Source organism: Artemia sp. Qi Xiang Cuo, chromosome 20 (genome assembly GCF_049724085.1).
Source record: "Artemia sp. Qi Xiang Cuo chromosome 20, ASM4972408v1, whole genome shotgun sequence".
Lineage (NCBI taxonomy): Eukaryota > Metazoa > Arthropoda > Branchiopoda > Anostraca > Artemiidae > Artemia > Artemia sp. Qi Xiang Cuo.
Genome location: NC_142813.1, coordinates 7146609 through 7174040, shown reverse-complemented (window position 1 = coordinate 7174040; position 27432 = coordinate 7146609). Strand labels below are relative to the sequence as shown.

General features: G+C 33.7%; 1 protein-coding gene across 1 annotated transcript in view; it reads right to left on the bottom strand.

Moving 5' to 3' along the window:
• Positions 1-587: 587 nt before the first annotated feature.
• LOC148939823 (uncharacterized) overlaps positions 588-27432 on the bottom strand; it is a 111859-nt gene continuing 85014 nt past the window's right edge. The window contains exons 10-17 of the mRNA XM_089106278.1: positions 25407-25579; positions 19936-20092; positions 18154-18318; positions 15958-16079; positions 12633-12745; positions 9372-9563; positions 3741-3923; positions 588-749 (exon numbers count right to left, since the gene is read on the bottom strand). Coding sequence (XP_088962404.1) covers positions 633-749; positions 3741-3923; positions 9372-9563; positions 12633-12745; positions 15958-16079; positions 18154-18318; positions 19936-20092; positions 25407-25579 — 1222 coding nt within the window. The 3' untranslated portion in view covers positions 588-632. The remainder of the gene's footprint in view (positions 750-3740; positions 3924-9371; positions 9564-12632; positions 12746-15957; positions 16080-18153; positions 18319-19935; positions 20093-25406; positions 25580-27432) is intronic.

Genomic DNA, 27432 nt, shown 5'->3' with positions numbered 1-27432 from the left:
TTCTTTTATCAAATATAACCTGTCGGCAGTCCGAATAGGATTTAGGAGATTTAATGGTAAGGGAAGCTGATTATAGAAACAGCACGTCAAGACACTGTTATGCCGAAGGGAGGTGGATAGTTTTGTAGGTCTTTGTTGAGAGGATGTGTGGAGATGACGAAGATGAATACTGAGATAGACGTTTCAGTTTTCGGCTATTTGGTTTCAGTTTCAGCTTTCGGCTATGACAGAAGTTTCGGTTTTTGGCCATAAACCATGAACGACGCCAACTGAGAACCACGCCAATTTTGACCGAAGACTGAGACTTTGACAACGCCGAAATCTATGACTAAGTGAACTACACTGGTTGACATAGACACCGGTGACGGCAAAGATGAAATAATAATCACGATGGTGTACTCGTGTTTGCTACCATCACCATCACCATTGTGATCATAATCTAATTGATTCAGTTCTATACCTAAAAACGGGGGTAATTTACTATGGGACAGGGGGCAACCGTCTCCTCCAAACCAAAGTTTGCCCCCCCCCCGCCCCCCTCAGTTAGCCCCCTCCCCCGGCTGAAATCTAGTTTTTGCAAAAAAAAATCTTGTCAAAACTTCAATACTATGCTAATGCTAATTCACATAATACTATGTTTGAATGTGCTTAAATATACTACTAAGCCTTCCTTTTATTTGAGATGGCTTTTCAGTCTTCTTGACAACTCTGGCACGTTTTGGCGTTGAGCCAGTTGCTTCTTCTTTATCCTGTAAAAAAGAAGAAAAAACATTCAAATTTGCATCACAATAACTCTGGTAAAAAAGCGGAGGTATACAAAGAGAGATTACGCCAACACCAATATTCAACTCGGTTGCGGCAATTCGAACAGCATTATGTAACGCGGCGTAAATGAGAGAGTGTAAAAACTAAAATTGCACTTTTGTTATTTCTGCAGGTATGAATAATGTTACCGTGCGAGGACGCTTTGGGTTTGGTGATCCAAAAGCAGTTACGCCAATTCACGAAAATGCTGGGAGAGGGGGACAAAATACATTTTTCAAAATGTAGGGGATATTGAACGAAACCAAAACATACTCTGTGCATTTAAATTGTCAAAAAGGTGTATCAGCAATATTTTACTATTTTTATTTTATATTTGGTCAATTATATGATACAAATTTTTACCGAAACAGACAAGCAAGAATTTTTGTGCAAATCTATGGATCTTTTTAAATTTAAAATTTACCCCTCCATTGGTGTTTCTGGGGCTTGACTCTCAAGATATTTAAATCTCTCCACTCTTTCTTTAAAATTATGTTATATCCTCTCTTCTCATTCACAGAAATGTTGATAAGATCGAGCTTCGAGCAATCTTATTTGGCATTCCAGATATTTAAATGTTTCAGCTCCAACAGGAATGTTGATGAGATTGAACTTCGAGCAAACTTATTTAGAACTCAAGATATTTAAGTGTTTACGCTCTTTTGTTAAAATATATTATATCCTCTTTTCTTACTCACAGAAATATTTATGAGACCGAAATTCTTGAAATCGAGCTTAAAGCAATCTTATTTGGCTCTCAAGATATTTAAATGTTTCCGCGCTTTCAAATGTGCTATATCCTCTTTTCTTGCTCACAGAAATATTTAGAAGATCGAGCTTCGAAGAATCTTATTTGGCTTTCATAATATGTGATGATTAAGTTGTACATATAACTTTTGATGGACAAATTAGCTGGCTTTTGGACAAAAAGGACCCGGAAATTTCATAAAATATTATGACTTTTAATGTTATGACTTTTTTTATGACGTATAAAATGTTATGACTTTTTTGTTATGATGTATAAAATGTTATGACTTTTTTGTTATGACGTGTAAAATGTATAAAATGTTATGACATAAAATGTTATGACTTTTTTAAATGACTAAATAAAATGTTATGACTTTTTTGTTATGACGTATAAAATGTGACGTGTAAAATGTATAAAATGTTATGACATAGAATGTTATGACTTTTTTTTTAAAATGACTTTTTAATATTTTATTGTCTCAATGCGACTTGCACCAATTACAATACCTCAGTTATTTTACCTAATCACGACCCACAAAAATTGGAGAGTTTCCTTTTGAGAGACAGTCGAAATATGAAATATCACAGTAATGACATTAAACAATAAAACATTAAAGTCACAAAAAAAGTTAAAATTAATTAGATTTAGTTTTCTTACTCTTATTTTTTAAGGAATGGTGATGAATATATGGAAAAAATGAAAATTTCAGATTCAATTTACTTATACTTACGGCAAACTGCGCCCTCTACTTTATTTTCATAAAAATAAAATTTCGAAAGTTACAAAATGATTATAACCGGCAAATTATTTATTTGGAATTTTTTTGCCCCTAAAATTTCAGCGCCCGGGGCAAGTGCCCCCTCTCTTTCCCCCTAAAACCGCCTCTGATTCCCATAGAATTCCAATCTTCTTTAAATCCGTCCTTATGACTTCTGCTTTTGAACCTCGCCACATTTCGTTTGGCTTTCCTTCTATTTTCTATTTTTATAACATAAGTTTTAATATAAAACCTATATAAGGTAATGAAGGTAAGGCTCTGTACGAGTTTTTAAATTCTTTGCTGCTTTTAGTTTATCATTATTTAACTGAAGTGACAATGTTGGTAACGTATTTGTTTTTGATTTAGTGTGAACTTTTAAAATCTTTTTCTTTTTTTAAATATTTATATTTAAAAATTTAAATAAAAAATTATTTTTAAAATTTAAATTATATTTATTTTACATTATACAATTTTTTAATATAAGTTTTAATACAAAATCTATATAAGGTAATCAAGGTTTGGCTCTATATGTTTTTACATTCTTTGTTATTTTTAGTTCATGATTATTTAACTGAAGTGACGGAGTTAGTATCTTATTTGGTCTTTGTTTTAGCGTGTAGTAAATCTCCTTTTTTAATATTTTATATTTAAAATCTAAATAATAATTTCATTTTTAAAATTTAAATTATCTTTATATTATATTTATTTTACATTATACAATTTTTAATATAAATTTTAATATAAAACCTATAAGGTAATGAAGGTTAGGCTCTGTACAGGTTTTTACATTCTTTTTTGTTTTTAGTTAATCATTATTTAACTGAAGTGACGGAATTGGGTTTAGTGCGTATTAATTTTTTTTTTTTATTATTTATATTTTAAATTTAAATAAGAAATTTATTTAAAAAAAATAGTTATACTTATATTATATTTATTTAATATTATATAATTTATAATATAAGTTTTAGTACATAATTCTATAATCTTATGTGACATAATAAATTTAATATATATAATAATTATCATTTTATATAACTGTATAATCATTATATTAAAATTTTATATTTAAAAAATACATTTTAAAAAGAGATATTTAAAATATTAGCTGAAGAGGGTTATTAAATAATTTAATTAGACAAAATATTTAAACCTTAGGACAGCAGAAAAATCAACAAAAACTTACACTGGGGCAAGGCCGTATCCAGGATTTTTGTTCGTAGCGGGGTATCTTTTTTGAGGATATGTGGGGGGTTGCAAAAAAATTTTCAAAACATATCAAAATTTGCTTAAATTCGTTTTTGTTACTTTTTTTACGAGTCAGACAAAAATTCTGGGGAAGGGGGTCAAACTGAGTACCTCCTTCACTGGATACAGCCTTGACAGGAAGGAGTAACCATAGTATAAGGGCTTGGATGGAAAACAACTAACATATACTTGTTTCCTTTTGTCTGCTTCTTTGGCGGCAGGTGGCGTGACAGTAGCAAAAACACAACTGGCTTTGGATGTGCCTCCCTTTTTACCAACTTGATCACTTGTTGGATTACCTTTGGAAATTGCAGCGAGTCGTGTTAGTACGTCTTCTTTGAAAGACAGAAATGACCCTCGTTTTATCTGTAAAGAAAACAATATGATAGCTAATATAAGTTTTTTTTTTAATATTTATCAAAAGCCGAATTCGTGTTTATTTATAAAACAAGGGAAAACTACATCAACACTGAAAAAAGATTTGGGCGAGAGAATAAAAGAAAGCAAAAACTACAACAACATTGCAAGAGACGATAAGGTTGTTTCAAAATATGTATTGAAACCCGAGTTCCCGTCTACATATTAAAAAAAAGAAGGAGAAAAACTACAATAACACTGAAAGGGAAGACAACATTGTTGCAAAATATGTACCAAAGGCCGAATTCCTTTCAATTATAAAAAAGAAGAATAACTACAATAATACTAAAAAAGAGTTGAGTGCCAGAAAAAATAGAAAGAAAGAAAAAACTAGAACAGAACTGAAAGAGAAAACAATACTATTTCAAAATATGTACCAAAGGCCGAATTCCTTTCAAAAAGAGTTGAGTGTCAGAAAAAATAGGAAGAAAGAAAAACTACAACAAAACAGAAAAAAACAATACTGTTTCAAAATACGTACTAAAAGTCGAATTGCTGTTTAGTTATAAAAAAAAGAAAGGAAAGAACTACAACAACCTAAAAAAAATTATTAAAAAAAAGAAAAGTGTGAGAAAAAATAGAAAGAAAGAAAAAACTACAACAAAACAGAAAGAGAAAACTGTACTATTGCAAAATATGTACTAAAACCCGAATTGCCGTTTAGTTTAAAAAAAAAGAGGAAAAAACTACAACAACCCGAAAAAAAATTATTAAAAAATAAAAGTGTGAGAAAAAATAGAAAGAAAGAAAAAAACTACAACAAAACAGAAAAATAACACAATACTGTTTCAAAATACGTACCAAAAGTCGAATTGCCGTTTAGTTATAAAAAAAAGAAAGAGAAAAACTACAGCAACGCAAAATAGAGATTAATTAGCAGAAAAAGAAAAAGCGACATCAACACCAAAAGAGAAGACAACATTATTTCAAAATATGTATCTAACGCCAAATTCCCGTCAATTATTAAAAAAGAAAGGCAATGACTAAAGCAACACTGAAAAAAGAGTTGAGTGTGAGAAAAAATAGAAGGAAAGAAAAAACTACAACAAAACTCAAAGGGAAAACAATACTGTTTCAAAATATGTACCAAAAGTCGAATTGCCGTTTAGTTATAAAAAAAAAGAAAGGGAAAAACTACAACAACCTGAAAAAAGTTTGATTATCAAAAAACGAAAAGATTACATCAAGACCGAAAGAAAATACAACATTGTTTCAAAAATAGGCACCAAAACCCAAATTGCTGTTAAATTATAAAAAAGGATAGGGAAACACTAAGACAACGCTGGAAAAAGGCGCTTGTCCTTAAAGTAATTTTACTAAAAGAGACGACCAACATAAGCATTTCCATCGTAAAATTTAGCTCGAGCTGTATTAGCAAAAGGAATCTAGGCTATGCTCGTAGACAGGGTTGCGATGATTAACCAAAGACCCTAGATGAACTGGAATCGAAAAATGTTCGGGAAATTTGAAGATGGAAAAAAGAATACAAGCGAGATTCTGAAAAATACCGCTGTTTTCTTTTTCTGAAAAAAAAACGGTATTTTTTCAGATTCTGAAAAATACCGGAAAAATCCGGAGTCCTAATAAGTTGTACATTTTAAAATAATTGCCGTAATTTCAAGAGTTTAGCAAACTAACTCTAATAAGGGACATGGCGTATTCCCTTCTAAAAAAGAGAATTTTCCCTTCCAAAAAAGGGAATTCTTCCCTTTAAAAAAAGGGGTTTTAAAGAGGAATCTTTCCTCTAAAAAAAGGAATTTTACTCAAAAAATGAATTTTTTCCTTAAAAAAAGGGAATTTCAAAAGGGAATCTTTTTTAAAAAAAGGAATTTTACTCTAAACAAAAATGAATTTTTTTCCTTAAAAAAAAGAAATCTTTTCTCTATAAAGAAAAGTTTTACCCGAAAAAAGGAATTTCTTCCTTAAAAAAAAACATTAGAAAAAGGAACCTATTCCCAGTAAAGGAATTTTGGTAACAATTAGTACATCAAAATAATTAGTTTTATATACTGATATTTTTAATACACATCAAACGGTACGAGCCTAGGAAAATATGTCTTATTTTCAAAAAATAGGGAAAACACCCCCAAAATGGCAAGTTACTTAAATGAAAATCGCGTCATCAGACTCAGCATTTTAGAGAACCCTGTTGTGGAGATCTTCACGCTCCTACCTACAAAACTGTGGACTTTTGTATGATTTTTTTTTCAGAAGAAATATCAAGGATGCAAGTTTACTTTTTTTGTTTTTCTGTTATATTTTCAAGGGGTGATCGTATTGAACCTTGAACCAAACGTCCTAAAAGATCGAGAGAGGGCTATTTGACGTCAATATTTTACAAATAAAATGTAAAAAGAAATACTATAAGATGTTCTGCACCATACATCCTGGCTTTATTTTGCAATATAGGTAGAAAATTCCTAATTTCCTTCTTTCCTTCATATTAAACCAGAACAATCAGAAGCCAGCCTGGGGACCTTACGGTTTAACATATTACCAAGTAATGTCTGTGTCTTAGATGCCAGGTGCGACTGAAAAACGTCATGTCCTGCTGCAAGAACAGAAACAATAAGAATCAAAAGTCTTGAGATTACAAATATAATTAAGCATTTTTATTTTAGCGTGACTATGGGTTAACGACCAGGGTCGTATCCAGGTTTTTTTCGGGGGGGGGGGGTGACCAAAAAAGCTTTAAGAACGCATCAAAAATTTGTTTATATTCATTTTTGTTATATTTTCACGAGTCGGACAATTTTTTTTTTTTTGGGGGGGGGGGGGAGATCCCCTAGCCCCCCAAGATACGCCCTTGGTTAACGACGAAATCAGACAGTGAAATTTAGCATAGTTTCCTGTAATTTGGATCTCTAATTTGTAATCTCACCTGGCATTTGCATCTTCTCTTACAACTTGAAAACGAAACCAACGAAGTTCGACAGGCTAAAATCTTGCCCGGAACAGGTAAATAAATTGAAGAATTCATAGATGTTTGAGTCCACTAACGCTCCAAAGTTTAAGGCATATACCAGTATGATTTTTTACACACAAAAAAGAAAAACATTTTTCTCATCAAAACAATTCACGAAGATAAAGGGTGGGGTGCATTTTTAAAAGTCCTAGGGGTGCATTTTTAAAAACCTAGTAAGAGACGATCACGTCCAATGTTAAGAAATATAAAACCCATAACTCCAAAAAAAGAGTCAGATCAAAACAAAAAGAACACCATTAGAACTACCTTGTCCAAAACCCCTATAGAGGAATCATTAATAAGAGAAAAGTGCACGTATAGTGCCAGGGCAAAGAAGCAAGTACAATGAAGATGAAAACCGATTGTTTGAATTGGTTAGGTGGGAAAGGGATAAGGCACTAGAATCTATAGTCCAAACCAGCGGTGCTGAGTTCCAGTTCATGGCCCTTAAGAGGGGTTGAAGGTAAGCCTTTCCTGTGCTTTCACATATCTTTCCTGCTTACCTTCCCCAAATTTCTCCAGGTACCCATTTAGAGCCAGGTCGACTCTGGCTGAGCTTGCAGAATCACGCCACTGACCCCCGTTCCAACTAAATAACCAGCCACACCAGGAATAAAAACCCCACCCTTCGGACAAAGGATTCCAAGTCTAGCGCGCTAACCACTCTGCTAGGACGGCACAAAATTATACCAATATGCAGTTATTGTAGTAGTGGGCGCAAAAAAAAGAAAGATGATTGAAAAATTAGCAAAGAACTTACAGCACCAAATAGCTGAAGAGGGCGCTGTTCCCTTTAAAAGTGTAGTCGTCTTTGAGCATAAACAAACTGCTAATGTCTGAATTTTACGGATAAAAAGTGTTGTCAAACCTAATTAATTAGTTTCACTTATGTATTTGCATGGCAACACCTACGAAAACGTAATACTGCTCTAAAAACTTCATAACCTTGAAAAAACAAAAGAATCTCTAAGATGAGTTCAAGAGTAAAAAAAATATTGTATTTTTATATCCTACTTTAAAGGTCTTGTAACCGAATGCTAAAAAACAAAAATAATTTGTTATACTTGAAGTGTGTCGGAGCATACGTGTGGAGTTTAGGGAGGGCAAAAAGGCGCCGACGCCCCCGAGAAAATCTCGGGAGAGGTTCGAACCCATAACAAATTACGGCTCTGCTCTAGAATCTTCTAAAATACCTTAAAACCCCCTTTTTTTTGGCACCAGAATAAAAAAAAATGGTTGTTTAAGAATTGTCACTGGGCGAGGAAGCTCCCCACCCTCTTGTCATATAGTGTTTTGGTTGTCCCCCCCCTTCTCATGTTTTACCTCATTTAATTTAGTAATTATTACTTTCTCAAAGATTTTAATTTTACTAGCGTCTGTAGGTTTATACTACTGTCATAAAAGCTTTTTCTTCTTATTCTTCTAATTCACAGCAGACGGGCTATTCAGTTGATACTATTTAGCCCTTTTCTTTTTGCTTCACTCTGTGGGCAACAGAGCTACTGGCTTGGTTGTCTCTTATTTATTAGATATTCTCAGATATCTTTCAGTAGATCTTTCGACTCAAGGAGTTCAACTATAAGATGATAGATATCAATTTCTGTGCTCTGTGAGCAGGTATAGTTGGCTAGGCTCTTGGCTGATAGTGAGATTTTGTGGTGTTTGAAGCATTTTAACAGTTTACAAAGCAAGGTGTGTTGTGCAGACGTCAGCATATTACATTCAAAATTAAATTCTCTCTGATGTACTCCCATCACTACTTCTTCTTCTTCTTCCAATCTCTACTTCTTCTTAAGATACAGATATCGATCTGAGAAGCTTATGATCTAGTTTGTCATAGCCCAGAACTTACCCTTGTTCATAGATACGTTCCAGAACTTACTTTAAAATTAAAACGCTTGAAGTGATAGGCATCCTTGTACACTTATTTCCATATTTCGAACTACTATTGAGATTAAAATACCTTGTTATATTTCGATTAAAGTAAGTCAGTACAAGAAATAACATTCTTCGCATTAGCAATTATTCGCCAATTCTTGCAAATTTTGAAAATTACTTGCAGATTTAGTTCCTTCTTCTTCTTCTTTAATGTTAAGTTTCTTTTTAAATATGGACAGTCAGTTTCTACTACTTCTTCTAAAGATACAAATATCGATCTAAGAAGTTTACGATCTAGCTTGTTATAACCCAGAACTCACCCTTGTTTATAGATAAGTTCCAGAGCTTACATTGAAATTAAATAAAACCTTATACAATTATTTCCGTATTTCAAACCACTTGGGAGGTTAAAATACCTAGTTATATTTCGATTAAAGTAATAATAATGATTAGTACTAAAATTATATTATTAATTAGCTAATAACTATCGATTACTTATCTATAATAATTAATCAAGAATAAGATTAACGATAATAGTCGAAGCATCATCTTACCACAGCTTTGGTCTTTTTGAAATCAGGTGATTCCGGCACCGTTGAGATTATGTTTGTTGATTCGACTGTTTCTTCTACTACTTTCCCATCTGACTTTCTACTAGATTTCATTATCGCTTTTTTTCCAAGCATTAAGAGCTGACTGTCGTCCATTGATATAAATTCTGTCTCCGCTAATTCTTGACTCTCCGTCTGGAACGAATTCAACGATTTTACTAACGACTAAAGCAAGGGCGGATCCAGGATTTTTTTTCGGGGGGGGGAGGGGGTTTACTAATTTTTGACTCAGTTTTCGACTAATTTTACTGATTTTTACCTAGGTTTTACTAATTTTCGACTCGGTCAAAAATTTCGGGGGGGGGGGTCAAACGGGTACCCCCCCCCCCCCTGGATACGGCGTTGGACTAAAGACAAAGTTGCATTTCAGTTTAAGGAAAAACGAAAAAATAGTAAAAAAGAGAAAAATGAGGATTTTAATAAAAATTACTAATAGAAATCCAAGGATACTATAAAAAAATTTAAACCTTAAAATAAAGCACAACGAAAGTTTGAAGACTCTTTCCATCTAACAGTGAAAGGATAACTGAATGAAAAAAATACAGTTCGGAACGGGAATTCAATTTTTAAATTGCAGCATTTTTTTGAAGTGGATCATTTTGGGACAGCCGGCTATGATTTGACAACCAATATGATTGGACAGCCTTTCAGAATTTTGAAGACGATGATTGGCTGCCCAAGTAAAGCCGGTCCTGCTGCTGGCAGGGTGTATAACGTCAATCAAGACAAGGCTTAAGCCAAATTAGTCGTTTTAAAGTGAGGGATAGTTATATATTTAGGCGACCGGGTTTTTAAACTTAGTTCTAAGAAAAACGTTTTAGAAAAAAAAAATATTGTTTTATATGATACGTAGAAACAGCTGTTTTGACAGATAAACTAAAATCCTTAGCTTTAACTAGGAGATTAAGTACTTTGCATTTACATAGAGCTTGGAAACATATTTAATTACTTATATATTTCCCTCAAATCCAGTAGCCGTTCAGTTGATGGTTTTGGTTTGAGCTGTAATGATCTTAAACAAATTGGTCAGTTTGTTTCCAACCCCATCTCACACAGAACTAACCTCTCTCTTTCTTCTGGTGTTTTTCCTTATTTAATTAAGGTTGCTAGTGTTGTACCTTTGTTTAAAAAAGGTGATTCATCTCTAATTTCAAACTATAGACCTATTTCTCTCCTTCCTGTAATCTCTAAGGTTGTTGAAAAAGTAGTGTATTGTAGACTCTCTTCATTTGTATTTAGTACTAATACGACTGCAGGTAAATTCTCTCATAACTAACTATCAGTATGGTTTTTGTCCCTGTTTTTCTACCTTGCATGTACTTTTAGATGCAACAGAATCTATGCGTGTTAATATTGACAAGAGCTTTTGTGTTTTGGGTCTATTTCTTGACTTTTCAAAGGCATTTGATATGGTTGACCACTCTGTTCTTTTGTCTAAACTGTCTTCATTTGGAGTACTTGAAGTCTCACTAGAAAGGTTAAGGTCTTGTCTGTTGGGGAGATATAAGTATGTTTCAGTTAATGGTAATTCTTCCACTACTTTGCCTCTATTGAAGGGTGACCCACAAGGCTCTGTGCTTGGACCACTTTTGTGTTTAATTTACATTAATGATCTCGTTGATGGTCTTCATCCCCTTGTGCACCCTATTCTTTTTGCTGATGACAGTAACTTTTTCATTGCTGCAGTGGACCTGCCATTTGCCACTTCCCTAGCTCAAGGTCTTCTTGATAAAGTAAAAGATTGGTGCTGGTCAAATGGTATGACTCTCAACAGCCAAAAAAGTGCCATTGTACACTTTAGAACCCCTTATCGTATGAGAAACGTAAGGGAACCAACCATCCTGACATATGGGAATGATATTATACCGCAAGCTACTATAGTGAAATTTCTTGGTGTGTATCTTGACTGTTTTCTTTATTTTAAACCCCATATAGCTCATACCTGTTCCCTTGTCCTCCGCCAATCTTCAATGTTATACAGGGTTAACTCATTTCTTCCCCCAGATGTTATGCTTTCTCTTTATTATGCTTTTATTTTTCCTTACCTTTCTTATTGCTGTTCTGTCTGGGGTAGTACTAATAAATCTCTTCTCTGCTCACTTCAAAGAGCCCAAAATAGGGCAGTGAAGGCTACTTTTCTTCTACCTCGTTTTTACCCTTCCTCTGATCTTTATAATGATACTGGAGTAGCTCCGCTGGATCGTATTGTGGGTAAAAGTTACCTTTATTTAGCACATTCTGCTTTTCTAGGTACACTTCCACCATCTCTGCAGCAGTTTTTCTTTCTGTCAGGCTCAGGTAGATACTCTTCTTTTTTACGTAGCTCTTATCACAGGTTCATTTTACCTAAGCGATCATCGACAGACGGTCAGAGGTCTCCTGTTTATCAATCTATTTAACTACGGAACTCCATCCCTCCTGATGTCCCTCTATCTCTTTCTGCAAAGGTAGTTTCTCACTGGGTAATTCCAGTATAGTATTTTTCCCCTTTTTTTTCTTCTTTTTTTTTGCATTCCATCCACATTTATATGTCTTTTTTTTCATTCAATATATTTCTCTGATTTTTTTTTTTTTTTTTTTATTTAATCCTAATTTCCAATATATTATTAGTTTACATATTTTTTTTAAGTTATTTTTTAATTTTCTTTTTCATTATCATATTTTAATAAATGTCTCATCCATTTTTTTTTTTTTTTTTTTTTTTTTTATGTGGTTTATAATAGTGTCTTTTTTTTTTTTCTGGACCTTTAAAAGCTGAGCTTCTTGGGCGTGTATAAATTTTAAGTTTGTAATTGTTTTGTTTTTAGTATTAATAAATTGATTGATTGATTGAAATCGAGAATTATAACAAATAAATAAACAAAGTTACAAAAAAACCAAACACAATAGAAAAATAACTATAGAATATATCAAATAGAAATAAGAGAGATATTTACTCCACAGACAAAATTATATATATATATATATATATATATATATATATATATATATATATATATATATATATATATATATATATATATATATATATATATATATATATATATATATATATATATATATATATCAACATTTTGTAAATATATATCGAAATTTCTAATTTTGTTCTCTAATTAATTTTGTTACGTTTTTACAAGTCAGATAGAATTTCGAGGGGGGGGGAGACAAATAGCGTAAGATAGAATGCTTTTCTTTTCGGCTTACTAAAAACTTTTCACGTTCGTGTCGCTGTACTCTCCATGATTCTACGTCAATTCCTTCTTCTTCAAAAACTTCATCGTCTGAATGTTTTCTAATTTCATCATTATCATCATCCGCTAGAACCAAAAAATCCAGTAAGAAAATAAAACCAAAAAAATATATCCACTTTTCTATTAAAATTTTAGATTAATGCCAGAAGTTTTCATTTAACGAGAAAGGCGGCGTTAAGATGAACCTCCGACTAGCGGAAAATTTGGTATTCCGAATAGAAAGCGACATACGGATAATGCGATAAAGAAGAAGAGGACATAATGAAAGAAAAACGTGTAAAGGAGTTACAAGGAAATAAAATATATTTGAAGCAGTATATTCCCTACAAAGGTAAGCTTATGTGTATAGCATGTTCTTTATACCTTTTATACTGATTTACAGTTCTATTCTAATAAAACTAAGCTGAACTGGGTAATATATGAAATACGCACAGCTAAGGTACGTGTGACTAGAAAATGCTTGATACGCCCGGCTGATTAAACGGGATTTTGAGGGGACCCCTCAAGGAAAGTCACGGCTGATAAACGTACAGAGAGTGCAAGCCAGAACGGAGTTAATGACTTCGATCAGGCTCAACATCATAAAGAACATACATAAAAGGCATCAAGAAACAGGGGTTAAAACATAGTTAAGGTAGTGGAGCAGGGACCATAAGGCGGAGTCAGGAGTTTAGTAGGGATCTATCAACACTGAACTCTACAAGCTGAGTATGCTATAGTATACTGGGTTAAGTACAAAAAAAAAAAAAAAATATCAAAATTTGTTCAAATTTTGTAACCTGCCTGAGACTCTAGGCAGGCTGGCGTGCCTTTCCAAAAACTAACAAACAAGTATTTTTCCAATAAAAGAGTCATGCTTACTCCCGCCATTTACTCGTGCAGTCATTTAAACATTTGCCGCTCAATTACTTGGACTATCTGTCTTGGGTTTTTCTTTTAACAATTTAGCCATGTCTTGATGCCGATTGCAAAATACTTGATTTTGAAAAATCATTCAATTAAGAATTGAAAATCAAACATTTTGCAGTAGGCATCAAGACATGGCTAAATTGTAGAAAAAAAAACCCAAGACAGATAGTCCAAGTAATTGAGAGGCAAATTTTCAAATGACTGCACGGGTAAATGGCGGGAGTAAGTGTGACTCTCTTTTTACGGTTTTACAGGTCGGATTTTTTTTTGGGGGGGGATCAAACCCGGTAGCTTCCTCCCTCCGGATATGAACTCGCATGTGGGGCTCTAATTTTTTAGCTGGACAGCATGTCCTCATAATATTTCATCATTGCGGAAGGGAAGGACCAATGAGCAAAGGAAATAAATAATTGAAGATACTCAAGTTCGATTCTGAGAAGAAAAAAAAAAAAAAATACATTCATCCATGAGATTGGATGGTTTTATCCTTCTTACCGTTTTTACCTTTAGCCTTTTTTTTAACTTTTCCTCGATCTATCTTTTTTCAAACACAATGAGTTTCTCAACGTCTTACATTATTCACATTTTAACCATCTTAATCAATTAAAGAATTACCATTAAAGAATAATAAGAAATCAGTGAGAAATAGCAATGAAAGAAAAATTAGACTTGAGGATAATAAAAGGGATAAAAGAGTGAGGAATAAGAGGATAAGAAATAAGATATTATGTATAAAGAATAAGAAAAAGTATGTATAAGGAAGTAGATAATCCTTATGGACGTTATTAATGACGAAGTATTAAAAAAACGAAAAACAAAAATTGTTAATTTTGGCCCAATGTAAAGCAAAAGTAAAAGAAAAAAAAACAATTATTTTTTTCGTGATTGTTTAGTTAACTTTAAAGTATTATATTACAAAGTTAACTACTATTGTTTTTAAATAATACTGCGTAGGGCTTAGCGGCTAGCTAAGCGCGTAATACGGGTACTCCGGGGTCATAGCTCCCCTCTTATGTTATATAGATGTTTTTTGGGCAACATAAAGGATTACATTCAAATATCTTACCGCCACAAAAGGGCTATAGTTAGGGGGCATCATGAGTGCCACCAAGGCTATGGAGAAGATTTAAAGGGAATCAAGATACATTTTTCTTAGTCTTCATGTTTATATTACCGACAAAAATGGCTATAAGTAGAGTGCAAAATAAGTGCCACAGCTGTGGAGAAGGTTTAAGAGGAGTCAAGATACATTTTTCTTAGTCTTCATGTTTATATTACCGACAAAAATGGCTATAAGTAGAGTGCAAAATAAGTGCCACAGCTGTGGAGAAGGTTTAAGAGGAGTCAAGATACATTTTTCTTAGTCTTCATGTTTATATTACCGACAAAAATGGCTATAAGTAGAGTGCAAAATAAGTGCCACAGCTGTGGAGAAGGTTTAAGAGGAGTCAAGATACATTTTTCTTAGTCTTCATGTTTATATTACCGACAAAAATGGCTATAAGTAGAGTGCAAAATAAGTGCCACAGCTGTGGAGAAGGTTTAAGAGGAGTCAAGATACATTTTTCTTAGTCTTCATGTTTATATTACCGACAAAAATGGCTATAAGTAGAGTGCAAAATAAGTGCCACAGCTGTGGAGAAGGTTTAAGAGGAGTCAAGATACATTTTTCTTAGTCTTCATGTTTATATTACCGACAAAAATGGCTATAAGTAGAGTGCAAAATAAGTGCCACAGCTGTGGAGAAGGTTTAAGAGGAGTCAAGATACATTTTTCTTAGTCTTCATGTTTATATTACCGACAAAAATGGCTATAAGTAGAGTGCAAAATAAGTGCCACAGCTGTGGAGAAGGTTTAAGAGGAGTCAAGATACATTTTTCTTAGTCTTCATGTTTATATTACCGACAAAAATGGCTATAAGTAGAGTGCAAAATAAGTGCCACAGCTGTAAAGAAGGGTTAAGAGGAGTCAAGATGTATTTTTCTTACGCTTCATTTTTATTCTTGAAGATTACTTACTCTTCAAAAATGTTATTTTTGAACCCTACAAGAAAAACTTTTAAATCCAAGGAATTTTTTATTTGTGCTTTCAATCATCAATCATAAGTTAATCATTTTATTAATACTAAAACACTATTACAAACGTAAAAAAGTTATTCAGCCCATGAAGCGTAGCTTAATGTTTTTATACATAGCTTAATGTTTTTGCTTGGTGAAGCTAAACTGTGTTGATTATTATTTTCTATAAATAATATATACATATTTCATACACAGATGACGGACAAAAGAATCAGCATGGTCGTTATTACTGAAAGATTAGTAAAGATTAAAAATGGATATTATCGTTTAGTTAGGTCAAAACCTATTTACCTAGGTTAGCCCAACGGAATCGTCTCTGCCTTCCTGGACCGTCCGTATGTAATTCACCGTCTTCTAAGAAAAATTCTTGAAATAGGCGTACGTCCCTTTGATCTTCGTCCAAAAGATTTTTCCTAAATTAAAATTCGCAGTAATTATGAAAAGAGAAAGAGAAACAGGGGGGGGGGGGAGAGAGGCTGATTAAAATTACTATTAGAGGTCCAGCGTTTTGGAAACGCTGCTATTGAATATCTGCTTTTGTATCTATAATTTATTACTGCTTGCATTCTTCTTTTAAAACAAATTTTTTTTAGAAAAAAAAAAATAATGCAAGCTTAAATTAAAAACGAAGATTTACCTTCTAAGATAAGCAACAACAAGCCAACTCAATAACAAACTCCGATTTTGAACAGAAAATTGAACCGATTTTTCGGAACAGAAAATCGAACCAAAATTATTTGAGAATTAATTTTGCGCTGGGATTTTTTATCTGCTAATATCTTTACAAATTTCGAGGTATCGGCATTTTTAATGGATTGCGAAATAAATGATATGCATGGGTCTTTAGTACGAAGATCAGAATAAACAAAAGCGTTGTAGATAGGATTAAAATAGGATTACCCAAAATCTCCATTGGTGTTCCATATCCCTAAACTTAAAATTAATGGGAATGCATGTCCATCCTTTTATTGGAGGGGGAGGGGGGGTATTTAAAGTCTACTGAGGTAAATTTCTTACTCGTAATTTAATTTCCACTAATACAGAAGAGATCCGCACCAAAAAACAGCACTACCCGGCAACCCGCTCATTAGAAAAATTTAACCTCACATACTCTTGCAAGTTAAACAAAAAAAATCTTCTTCATAATCATCGAGACCATCTTCATTTTCATCACCACGTCCTAATTCTGAGCAACTGAGTTGAGACTCTTACTAATACCGAGTTCTCCATGCCCTTGACTATTGCCTTGGCAATAGTCAATCAACTATTTTCCACAATGTAATAAAACCCTCAACTATTCAGGCTAGGCTAGCTCGGTTAGTTTCTAATTAAATGAATTCATACTTATGTATGAAATTACTCTGTAGTGTGACTAATATACATTTCTTAGCAGTCCATGTCAATTAAATGTGTCTATCCAGGTTAACATAAGACCCTGGTAAGGATTTCTTCAAAACTACCATTCACTTTAGCTGTTTATGTATTTATAGTGTCAAACTAATCCCCCCGGTCTATCTTTAAAATGTAATTAAAAAGTCTTAGAACGATTGTCCTAAGTAAACCCAAAGAAAAACGCAGTTTCAAACTTTTCAACGAAAATCACTTCAAGTTGCTGCTCTATTTAGTGTCCAGCCAATTCCCCGGCACTCTACTCAAAGCAAACACTTTCGAATTTGATTTTCAATGGATTTATCTGCTATTTGTGTTTCTGGTTAAGGTTAAGGAGGTTTGTGTTTCGAATTTGATTTTCAATGGACTTTTTTTGATATTTGTGTTTCTGGTTAAGGTTAAGGGGGTTTGTGTTTCGAATTTGATTTTCAATGGATTTTTTTTGCTATTTGTGTTTCTGGTTAAGGTTGTGCTTCTGGTTAAGGGGGTAAGGTAGTAAGATAAGGGGTAAGTTTCTGGCAAAGATAGTAATTAAGAAAAAACGTGCAAAATAAGTTTAACGCACAATTCCCTCTTAAGAAATAAAGCAAACATCCTGACAGAAGATACAAGTGTTAACAGGAACCTAAACATTTAAAATACATATACATATATACAATGTTGAATTCCACACATATTAAAGTTCTGTACAGAATTAAAAGATAGATAAATGTATAAACAAAAAGTTATAAGAAACTAGGATTGGGGCTTTAACTAAACTGTCCACAAAATACAACTAATGGAAAGTCTAAAATGCACATTCATCACCAGTTTTGACATGAGCAGATCAATCATTTGGCGGACAAAATGTCCCAAATCTGTTAGGACTTATTATATGCGTCAGCATTGCTTATGTGGATTAAGGTCTCAAGTATATTTCAGAATGGCAACTGTATTACTACGTAATAAGTTTAAGAATTTTTTTTCAAAATAAAATAATCCAATCCAATGTTTTCTATCACTCGCAATCTTAAACAAAAGAAATTGTTCAAAAATGGATCGAAAAAAAGAATAAAGAATAAAGAAGAGATATAAAACTAACTCCACAAGTTCACTTACATATGGATTTTTTCTACTTCATTACGAAGCTGATTTTCATCAAATTCCTCTTTATCACCTTCATCTTCTTCATAATCATCAAGACCATCTTCATTTTCATCACCACTTCCTAATTCTGAGCCACTGAGTTCGGCTTCATTCTCCAAAAACTCTTTCCTTAATTTCCTAAGATAAAACATATTATTAAAGGTCCAATAATGTAGTCAAAATAATGTAGTTAAACACTTGGGATTTTATTTATTTCTCATTAAGGCCCATTCACTATGAGATGTTTGCGAATACCAAGATTTAATTAGCGCTAATTTCGAGAATCAGTTAAAATACATCGATTTGACCTTTGGGCCAAGCCAATTTCGAAGAATATTGTGATAAGCTAATATCCGAACCTTATCCAAATAGAGGAAAAAGTACCAACAATATGGAAAAATGGAATAAAAAATAAGTAAAATAGAGAAATAATGGGATAGCGATATAACAGGAAAGAGGAATAATAGGAATAGCTACTTGAGCTCAGATCTGAGATAAAGACATAACGTGGAATAATTACTTAATTGTTTAATTAATTTATTAAGTAATAATTATTTAATTGAATAATTAATTGTTTAAATTATCTGAAATGTAAATAAAGTAGCGTACCGAATTCATATTCACCGACTTTCAGATCAGAATTGAGATTTACTGAGTGGTAAAATCTGATCACTAGCATCAGCTAATAACAGGTATCAGAAAAGACAAAGTTTCATTATTGGTAATATCTCACTTTAAAAAGGCGTTTATACTTCTTTGATCCTTGTTTTCTTTTTTCATGGAATTTTGATTCCTCTCTTTTGCTATACTGTTTTTATCATCATCATAAAAAAAAAAAAAAAAAAAAAAAAAAAAAAAAAATCAGGGCTAGTGACCTGAGGAATGCGTGCAAACCAGACGGCAGGTCGCAGAACCGTCATTTTCAGCTTTTTGGGGGAGGAGAAAAAAGCCAAGAGCTTTCTTAATAGGAGGGGGGCGGGCAATGCGTCTCACAGTCGTTTCAGCTGATCGCTTTTTCGATTAACAAAAATAATTACAATTACTTTCGTCCTAATTTCACGACCCCTGAGCTTATCTTTACCTGGGAATAGTAATGTGAAGATCAGCGGCTAGTAAGAATAATGAACAAATTAGTTTAGGAGATATCTGTCATCATGTTAATAAAACTCCTTAGTTTTAACCTTTTAAGTGTGCAATTAAAAATCACTTGATTTACGGATATCTTCTTTCAGCTGATTTTTTTTCAGTATCACGTTTTAGCTCGACTTATGAAATAAATGAAAAATAAAAAGCCAGCCCCTTTCTAATTTAAAAAAGAAGAAAAAAAATGAGGACGCATCAGTGCTGCCAATACAATCTGCTTTCTCTTGAGAAAGCAAAAAGTGATTTTCCTTGTTGTTGAGACCAGTAGACTATAAGTTTCCTGGTCAGGGTTTTCGGCCTTGGCAATCCCAGTGGTGTACTTTTATTTCGGTTCCAACTGCATTTTACAGAGTTTTCAGGTCAACTCTATTTTATAGAATATTTATGGGAAAAAATTCTGAAAAATTTGTTTTCGAAATAAAATTTTATTATTAAGACTAATCAAAATAACAGTTATCACTCCTGAATCAGCTACAAACGTCAATTTCTTCTCACTAGTAAGTTTTTTGAATGTATTAAAAAAAGTTTCTGGTTACTATGGGCCGTGGTTCATTCTTTACTAGGGTGAAGCTACCACTGCGACTATGAAATACAAAATTAACAATAGCCTACCCTTTATTGTTGACAAGCTGGGTGGGAATTTCATTTTCATCACTATCATAGGCAACATCTTCGATCTCCGCACCTCCTTCGGAAACATCTTCTTTAGTCTCATATTCATCATCTGAGACTTCAGATTCCTCAACTTCGGCATTATCATCATCGTCATCTTGAAGGGAAATAAATTATTTATACATATATATTGATACTACTGCTATACCACTCAAGCCAACGATGCAAGGATTGGCTATCATGGTTGCCGTTTTTTTCTTTTTTTAACTAATTTTTTCCAGAGGAATAGCCTAAGGATAGTTCTAGATACCTGATTGACTGGCCATAAGTCAACCAACAGACTGTACGAAAAATATGGCTCTATCCCACTTTTGAGGGCTATAATGAAAGAAAGGTTGAGACGACTAGGATACGTTTTAGGGACGAAGGCTGACAGATTGGGAAAGATAATTCTTCTTAGCCATCCGTCAGGGGAACACAAGGCCATCTATAAGGCAGGTTATAGATGGCATATAAGTTGGAGATGGCAGGTTGTCCTTGAATGGGATACGAAGATGTCACAAGGAAATTGGAATTAAGATTTGAAGGAAATTGGAACTTCTTGGGAGGGTGTAAAGAGGGGAGCTTTAAACAGATTGGGATGGAAGAGGAGCGTGTGCAGCTGTGTTTTCCCTAGGCAGCTTAGTGCTGCAATGAGTTTTTCGTTGTAGTAGTAGCCAAAATGGCAAAAACGATTAGCGGGAATTGGACTGATTGTAAGATTTTTGTTTGTATTGAGTTAAATTTCTGTATTATGTTAATCTTTGTGTACTTGATTACCCAGTTGAATTTTTACAAGCCAAAATGAATAGCTTGAACTTTGAAACAGACAAAAATACACTGAGCGGCTGTGCAAGGCCTAGAAAAGCGAGAAGATATAGAAGAAAAAAGACATAGAAGTTTAAGTCAGAAAAAAATTGAGGGGAAAGTAATGATAACAATAATAAATTTCATTATAAGCCTAATAATGCCATACAAAACAATATTTTATAATATACATCACAATATTACTACTACTAACAACTCACCGCAGCACCTAGCCAAGTGAAGCCAACACACCTACGCATGCTCCTTTTCCATCCCAATCTATTCAAAGCCCATGAAGTTCCCAATTCCTTTAAATCTTTCTTTACGACATCCTCCTACCCCAGACAAGGACGAACTGTTTTCCATTTAGCCCTAGATGGTTGGCCAAAAAGAACAATTTTCGTCAATATGCCATCTTTCAACGACACAACGTGGCCTAGTGACCCCAACCTATCTTTCATTTTAACACAAGAGAGCGCCATTGTACCACATTTTTTGTATAGTCAACTGTTTGAAATATGGTCTGTCAGCCGGGTACCCAGAACAATCCTTAAGCAATTTCTCTGGAAAACATCTAGCAAATCTTCATCGGCTTTTCGGAGCGCCCATGCTTCAGAGCCATATTTGACCACTGTCCTCCCTGTAGCTTCTAATATTCTAATCTTGGTTTGCAGACTTATCTTCCTATTCTTCCAAACTTTTTTTAATTGTGAAAAAACACCCTGAGCCTTGGCTATTCTACTTTTGACATCTTCGCTGCTCAAACCATCTTTACTAATAATACTACCAAGGTAAGTGAAGCTGCCCACCTAATCAATCTTTTTATTACCCAACGTCACCTTTTCATCTTCACTTATTCCTAGCCTTAGTAACTTAGTCTTTTTTATATTAATTTTTAAACTTATTCTAGCACCCTGAACTTGCAAAACCTCTAAAAGTTCATTCATTTTGCTGAACGTTTCATCTAAGATGCTTAAATTTTATGCATAATATAATGCAATAAGACTTTTTCCTTCTCGTTCGATTCTGTGCCTACCCATTGCCTTCCTAGTGTTCCTGAAGGTAGGATTCTTCAGAAAAGCCCATGTAAAGGGGGATGAAACAAACCCTTCCTTCAATTCGGAGCCAATACAAAACTAGATGCTAAACTCATTTCCTACCTTAACCGCAACGGTGTTATTCTCGTACATAGCACTAATCACTTTAATGTATTTGTCTGGTATACCATACAAGGATAAAACTTCTGCTAAAGTTTTTCTATCTACAAAATCAAGGACTTGCTCATAATCTATAGAACTGAAGACAAAAGGTGCTCGAAAAGTCAGGCACTTCTCATTTATTAACCTAAGAGTGAAAATTTGGTAGACACATCCTCTACCTTTTCTAAACCCGCACTGTTCTTCTCTTAAAACTTTGTCTACGGCATCTCTGAGTCTAAAAAGTATCATATTGCTAAGTCATTTACTACCTACAGAGACAAGACTAATTCCTCGATAATTAGGTTCTCCTAAAATCGTTAGGTTCTTCCCCTTTTTTAAAAATCATATTCATAATCTTCAGTAACTAATTTGTAACCTCAGAGCCACCATATTTAAGAAACTCATTTACCACCCTATCAGCACCTGGAGCCTTATTATTTTTTTATCCTTTTAGTACTGTCACGGATTCCTCCTCAAAAAATAAATTGTCCCTCACATCCAATACATCAAAGACTTCTGCATTTCTCTCTATATCTCTTCCTTGAGCTCTATCTCAGTTAAGAAAATTCTCAAAATCTTAAACTTATCTCGCTTTATTCTTTTCCTTATCGCTAATTGCGGCCCAATTCCTATCTTTAACTGGGCCAAATCCGCATTGACTACTCCCTCTCAATTTGTTAACATGCCAGTACAATATTTTACCATTATGCCGTCTAGCTGCATCTTCCAGATCCTGGGCAATTTTATCTATGGCCTCTACTTCACACCTCCTAGTTCATATTTTAATGCTTTCTCCACTTTCTTGATATTCCTATTGTTTTCGTATGGTCTTTCACTAAGGTCATTTTTGTGCAAGTCCTTTCTCCTGTCAAGCAAAAATTAAGCTTTTTCAGCAATACTATTAGCTGCAGTTCCAGCTTTCTTCCCTAATGAACCTTTAGCAATTTCACAAGTTATTATTTCAATATTATTCCAACCATCTTCCACATTATCAAATTTTAAACTCTAAATTTTAGTATGCAACTGTTCCTGGAAAGTTTCTTTCAAATTCTTATCCTGGAGTCTACCAACATCATAACTTCCCGGGAGGTAGCTACCCTTCTGATATTTCATCTTTAAATTAACACTTGACACTACTAGATGATGATCTTTACTCTTAACATCAATAACGGCACTCCTATATACCCTAGTATCTTGTATTAATCCTGCCAGTCTTCTGTTTACTAAAACATAATCAATAAGGTTATCTGTCTTACCCTCACTTGAATACCATGTAAACTTATGATTTATGACCAAATACTGTATTGGTTATAACTAGATTGGTTTACCTGCAAAATTGCAAAGTCTGTATCCATTACTGTTTTCTTTTCCTACATCAAATTTACCTAGGCTAGGGTACCATCTATCCCTATTTCTACCAACCTGGGCGTTAAAATCTCCCAGAAAAAACATCATATTTCTACCTGGGACCCTGTCTATTTGCTAATGTAACTGTAAGTAAGACTCATCTGAGTCACTAGTATCTCCGTCAGTCGGTTCTAAAGGGGCATATACTACTTTAACTGATACCCTTTTCGTCACAAAATGATCAAGTACTATCCTATTATTAATACCTTCCGAGCCTAAACAAGACTTAGCAGCTTCCTTATTCATCATGAGCCCTACTCCCTGTCTATGTACCCCATACGTCCTGCCTGAGTAAAAAAATTCTACATCACCTAATTTCATACTTCATACCCCTTGGATATGAGTTTCTGAAACTCCTAATAAATCCAGTTCGAATCGTCTGAATTCGTCAGTCAAAATGGCGATACGACAGTCATTTTTTAACGTCGTAACATTCCAAGTTCCAATTTTCATGTTCTTTAAATAATTAAAATTATTTTCGTCTCGGGACGGGGATCACATATCTTCTCAAGTCTACACCGAAGTGCTTAAGCTGGGTTAGAACCGGAGAGCAAGAAGTCCCTGGGACCTCCATAAATGGGGGCTTTGTGCAATCCTGGGTTCATCTTGGTCACAACATGGTTTTCAGCACCTGGCGATGCTCTTCTATCAACAAGAGTCAAAATCCTGCACAGACAATCTCAAGCCTATTACCTCCGACTCATTATATATTCATGCCTACAAATATTATGCTATTATGGGGAGGCAGCCCATAACAGATAAATTAGCTAGGAAGAGGTTTTTCAGCCAGAAACCGCCCGTCAAAACATACCAAGCCCAGAAGAATTATCCACTAGTCAGAATCCCGTGCGAATGCTGAGTCGTTTACTAGGCTATAATTTCCTCGAGGGGCGCCACTCCTCAAGTAGAAATAGAGTTGACCGCAAGGTCCCCAGTCTTGAAGGTACCCCGAAAGCGTCGAGACAGCCCTTTGCAGAGGCCATTGTCCATAGACCTGGATCTTACGCCCTGCTGCAGTTGTCCTCCTATAGAGGATCCTCCCGCGATGGTGTTCTCCATCACCATGCAATTTAACCCATTACTGGGAGAAGGTTTGTGACTTATGGGACTTGTGGAAAAACCAGTGGGCCCTTTTGAGTGTACATTCGAGGGGCCTTCTTCCTCCTCCGCCTGTATTTATGAACCCGGGCGACGGTGCCCCAGTTTCTATTATGGACCCCCAGGGACAAGGTCCCCCCCTTGGTGCGTGCCTCCTGTGGAGGTACCCTACATATTTGTAGGGCGTTCCCCAATCGCCACCTGGGGATACGCTGAATTGCCTGGGGGAGGCCAACTAATATCTAGCCTAATTTATTGATTCACCTCAACATTAGCTTGTAAAACTAATGTAAGATTAATGTCTAGCCTAATTTATTGATTCACTTCAACATTAGCTTACAAAACTAATGTGAAACCAATATCTAGCCTGATTTAATGATTCACTTCAACATTAACTTGCAAAACTAATGTAAAACGAATATCTAGCCTATTTTATTGACTCACTTCAACATTAGCTTGCAAAACTAATATAAAACCGATATCTAGCCTAATTTAATGATTCACTTCAACATTAGCTTGCAAAACTAACGTAAAACTAATATCTAGCCACATTACAATATAATAACAAAAACACTAATCATCTTTCTCCTCCAAGAAGAAAAAACATACACACACTCAGTTGTATATTATACTATCTTTATAAGTGAGGAATGATTGTGTATGTATGAATTTTCTGGGTTTTTTTTCTGGTTATTGATGTCTTTCACTTCTCTCTTTCTTTTTCTTTTTATCTATTTCATGTTTATTTTATATTTATTATGTTTATCTTTATTTATCTATCTTCTCTTTTTGCTATTTTGACTGGCTGGCTGATTATGGACCAGTTAAAACCACAAAATAATTCCAATGCAAGAGGAAAAGAGCTTATAATACAATTGGCGACAATTAATCAATCTAAAAATAAAAGAAAGACAAACTAACCAGAGAGAACAATCCTTCTACTTTTTCTACTTTCTTTTTTCTCTTCTTCTTCATCAGAATCAATTCGAGCTGATATTATTTTTTCTTCATTTTCATCATTCCCGGGATTATTAACCTCTTCGACATTTTCTCCATCTGAATCGTCTTCATCCAAGGTGATTCTCCTTCTGACTCTGAAAAACATACAGTTTCCTTCAATATACATAGGACTCCAAGATTCCTTGTCGCTTAGCTCAACAAAAGGAAAACACTGACATAAAAAGAAGAAGAAGATAAATTCCTGCTTACAACAATCACATGCATGTGGAGTTTTTTTTTCCTGTTTTGTTTACTTGGGAGTTTGAGCATGGATGGAAAATGTGTTTCCCCTAAGTTAGAAGAGAAACAGTGTTTGTGTTTTTACAGATGTGTTCCTCTGATCTTATTAGAGAATGTGTTTTGTGATCTTATAGATGTGTTCCTATGTTCTTAACAGAGAATGTGTTTCCTAATCCTATAGATGTGTTCCTATAATGCATACTTACGTCCTGAATAAATAAGATGTTTTATGATCTTAGAGATGAGTTCCTATAATACGTTCCTATGTTCTTTATAGAGAATGTGTTTTGTGATCTTATAGACGTGTTCCTATGTTCTTAATAGAGAATGTATTTTGTGATCCTATAGATGTGTTCATATAACCCATACTTACGTCCTGAATAAAGAATGTCTTTAATGATCTTATAGATGTGTTTCTATAGATGCGTTCCTATAATGCATACTTACGTCCTGAATAAAAAATGTGTTTTATGATCACATAGATGTGTTCCTATAATGCGGTCCTATATTCTGAATAGAGAATGTATTTTGTGATCCTATAGATGTGTTCCTATAATGCATACTCACGTCCTGAATAAAAAATGTGTTTTATTATCACATAGATGTGTTTCTATAATGCTGTCCTATATTCTTAATAGAGAATGTGTTTTGTGATCTTATAAATGTGTTCATATGTTCTTAATAAAGAATGTGTTTTGTAATCCTCTAGATGTGTTCCTATAATGCATACTTACGTCCTGAATAAAGAATGTGTTTTATGATCTTATAGATGTGTTCCTACGTTCTTACTAAAGAATGTGTTTTGTAATCCTATAGATGTGTTCCTATAATGCATACTTAAGTCCTGAATAAAAAATGTGTTTTTAGTATCACATAGATGTGTTCCTATAATGCGGTCCTATATTCTGAATAGAGAATGTATTTTGTGATCTTATAGATGTGTTCATATGTTCTTAATAAAGAATGTGTTTTGTAATCCTATAGATGTGTTCCTATAATGCATACTTACGTCCTTAATAAAAAATGTGTTTTATGATCACATAGATGTGTTCCTATAATGCGGTCCTATATTCTGAATAGAGAATGTATTTTGTGATCCTATAGATGTGTTCCTATAATGCATACTTACGTCCTGAATAAAAAATGTGTTTTATAATCACATAGATGTGTTCCTATAATGCGGTCCTATATTCTTAATAGAGAATGTGTTTTGTGATCTTATAGATGTGTTCATATGTTCTTAATAAAGAATGTGTTTTGTAGTACTATATATGTGTTCCTATAATGTATACTTACGTCCTGAATAAAAAATGTGTTTTTATGATCACATAGATGTGTTCCTATAATGCGGTCCTATATTCTGAATAGAGAATGTATTTTGTGATCTTATAGATGTGTTCATATGTTCTTAATAAAGAATGTGTTTTGTAATCCTATAGATGTGGTCCTATAATGCATACTTATGTCCTGAATAAAAAATGTGTTTTTATGATCACAAAGATTTGTTCCTATAATGCGGTCCTATATTCTGAATAGAGAATGTATTTTGTGATCCTATAGATGTGTTCATATAATGAATAATTACGTCCTGAATAAAAAATGTGTTTTATAATCACATAGATGTGTTCCTATAATGCGGTCCTATATTCTTAATAGAGAATGTATTTTGTGATCTTATAAATGTGTTCATATGTTCTTAATAAAGAAT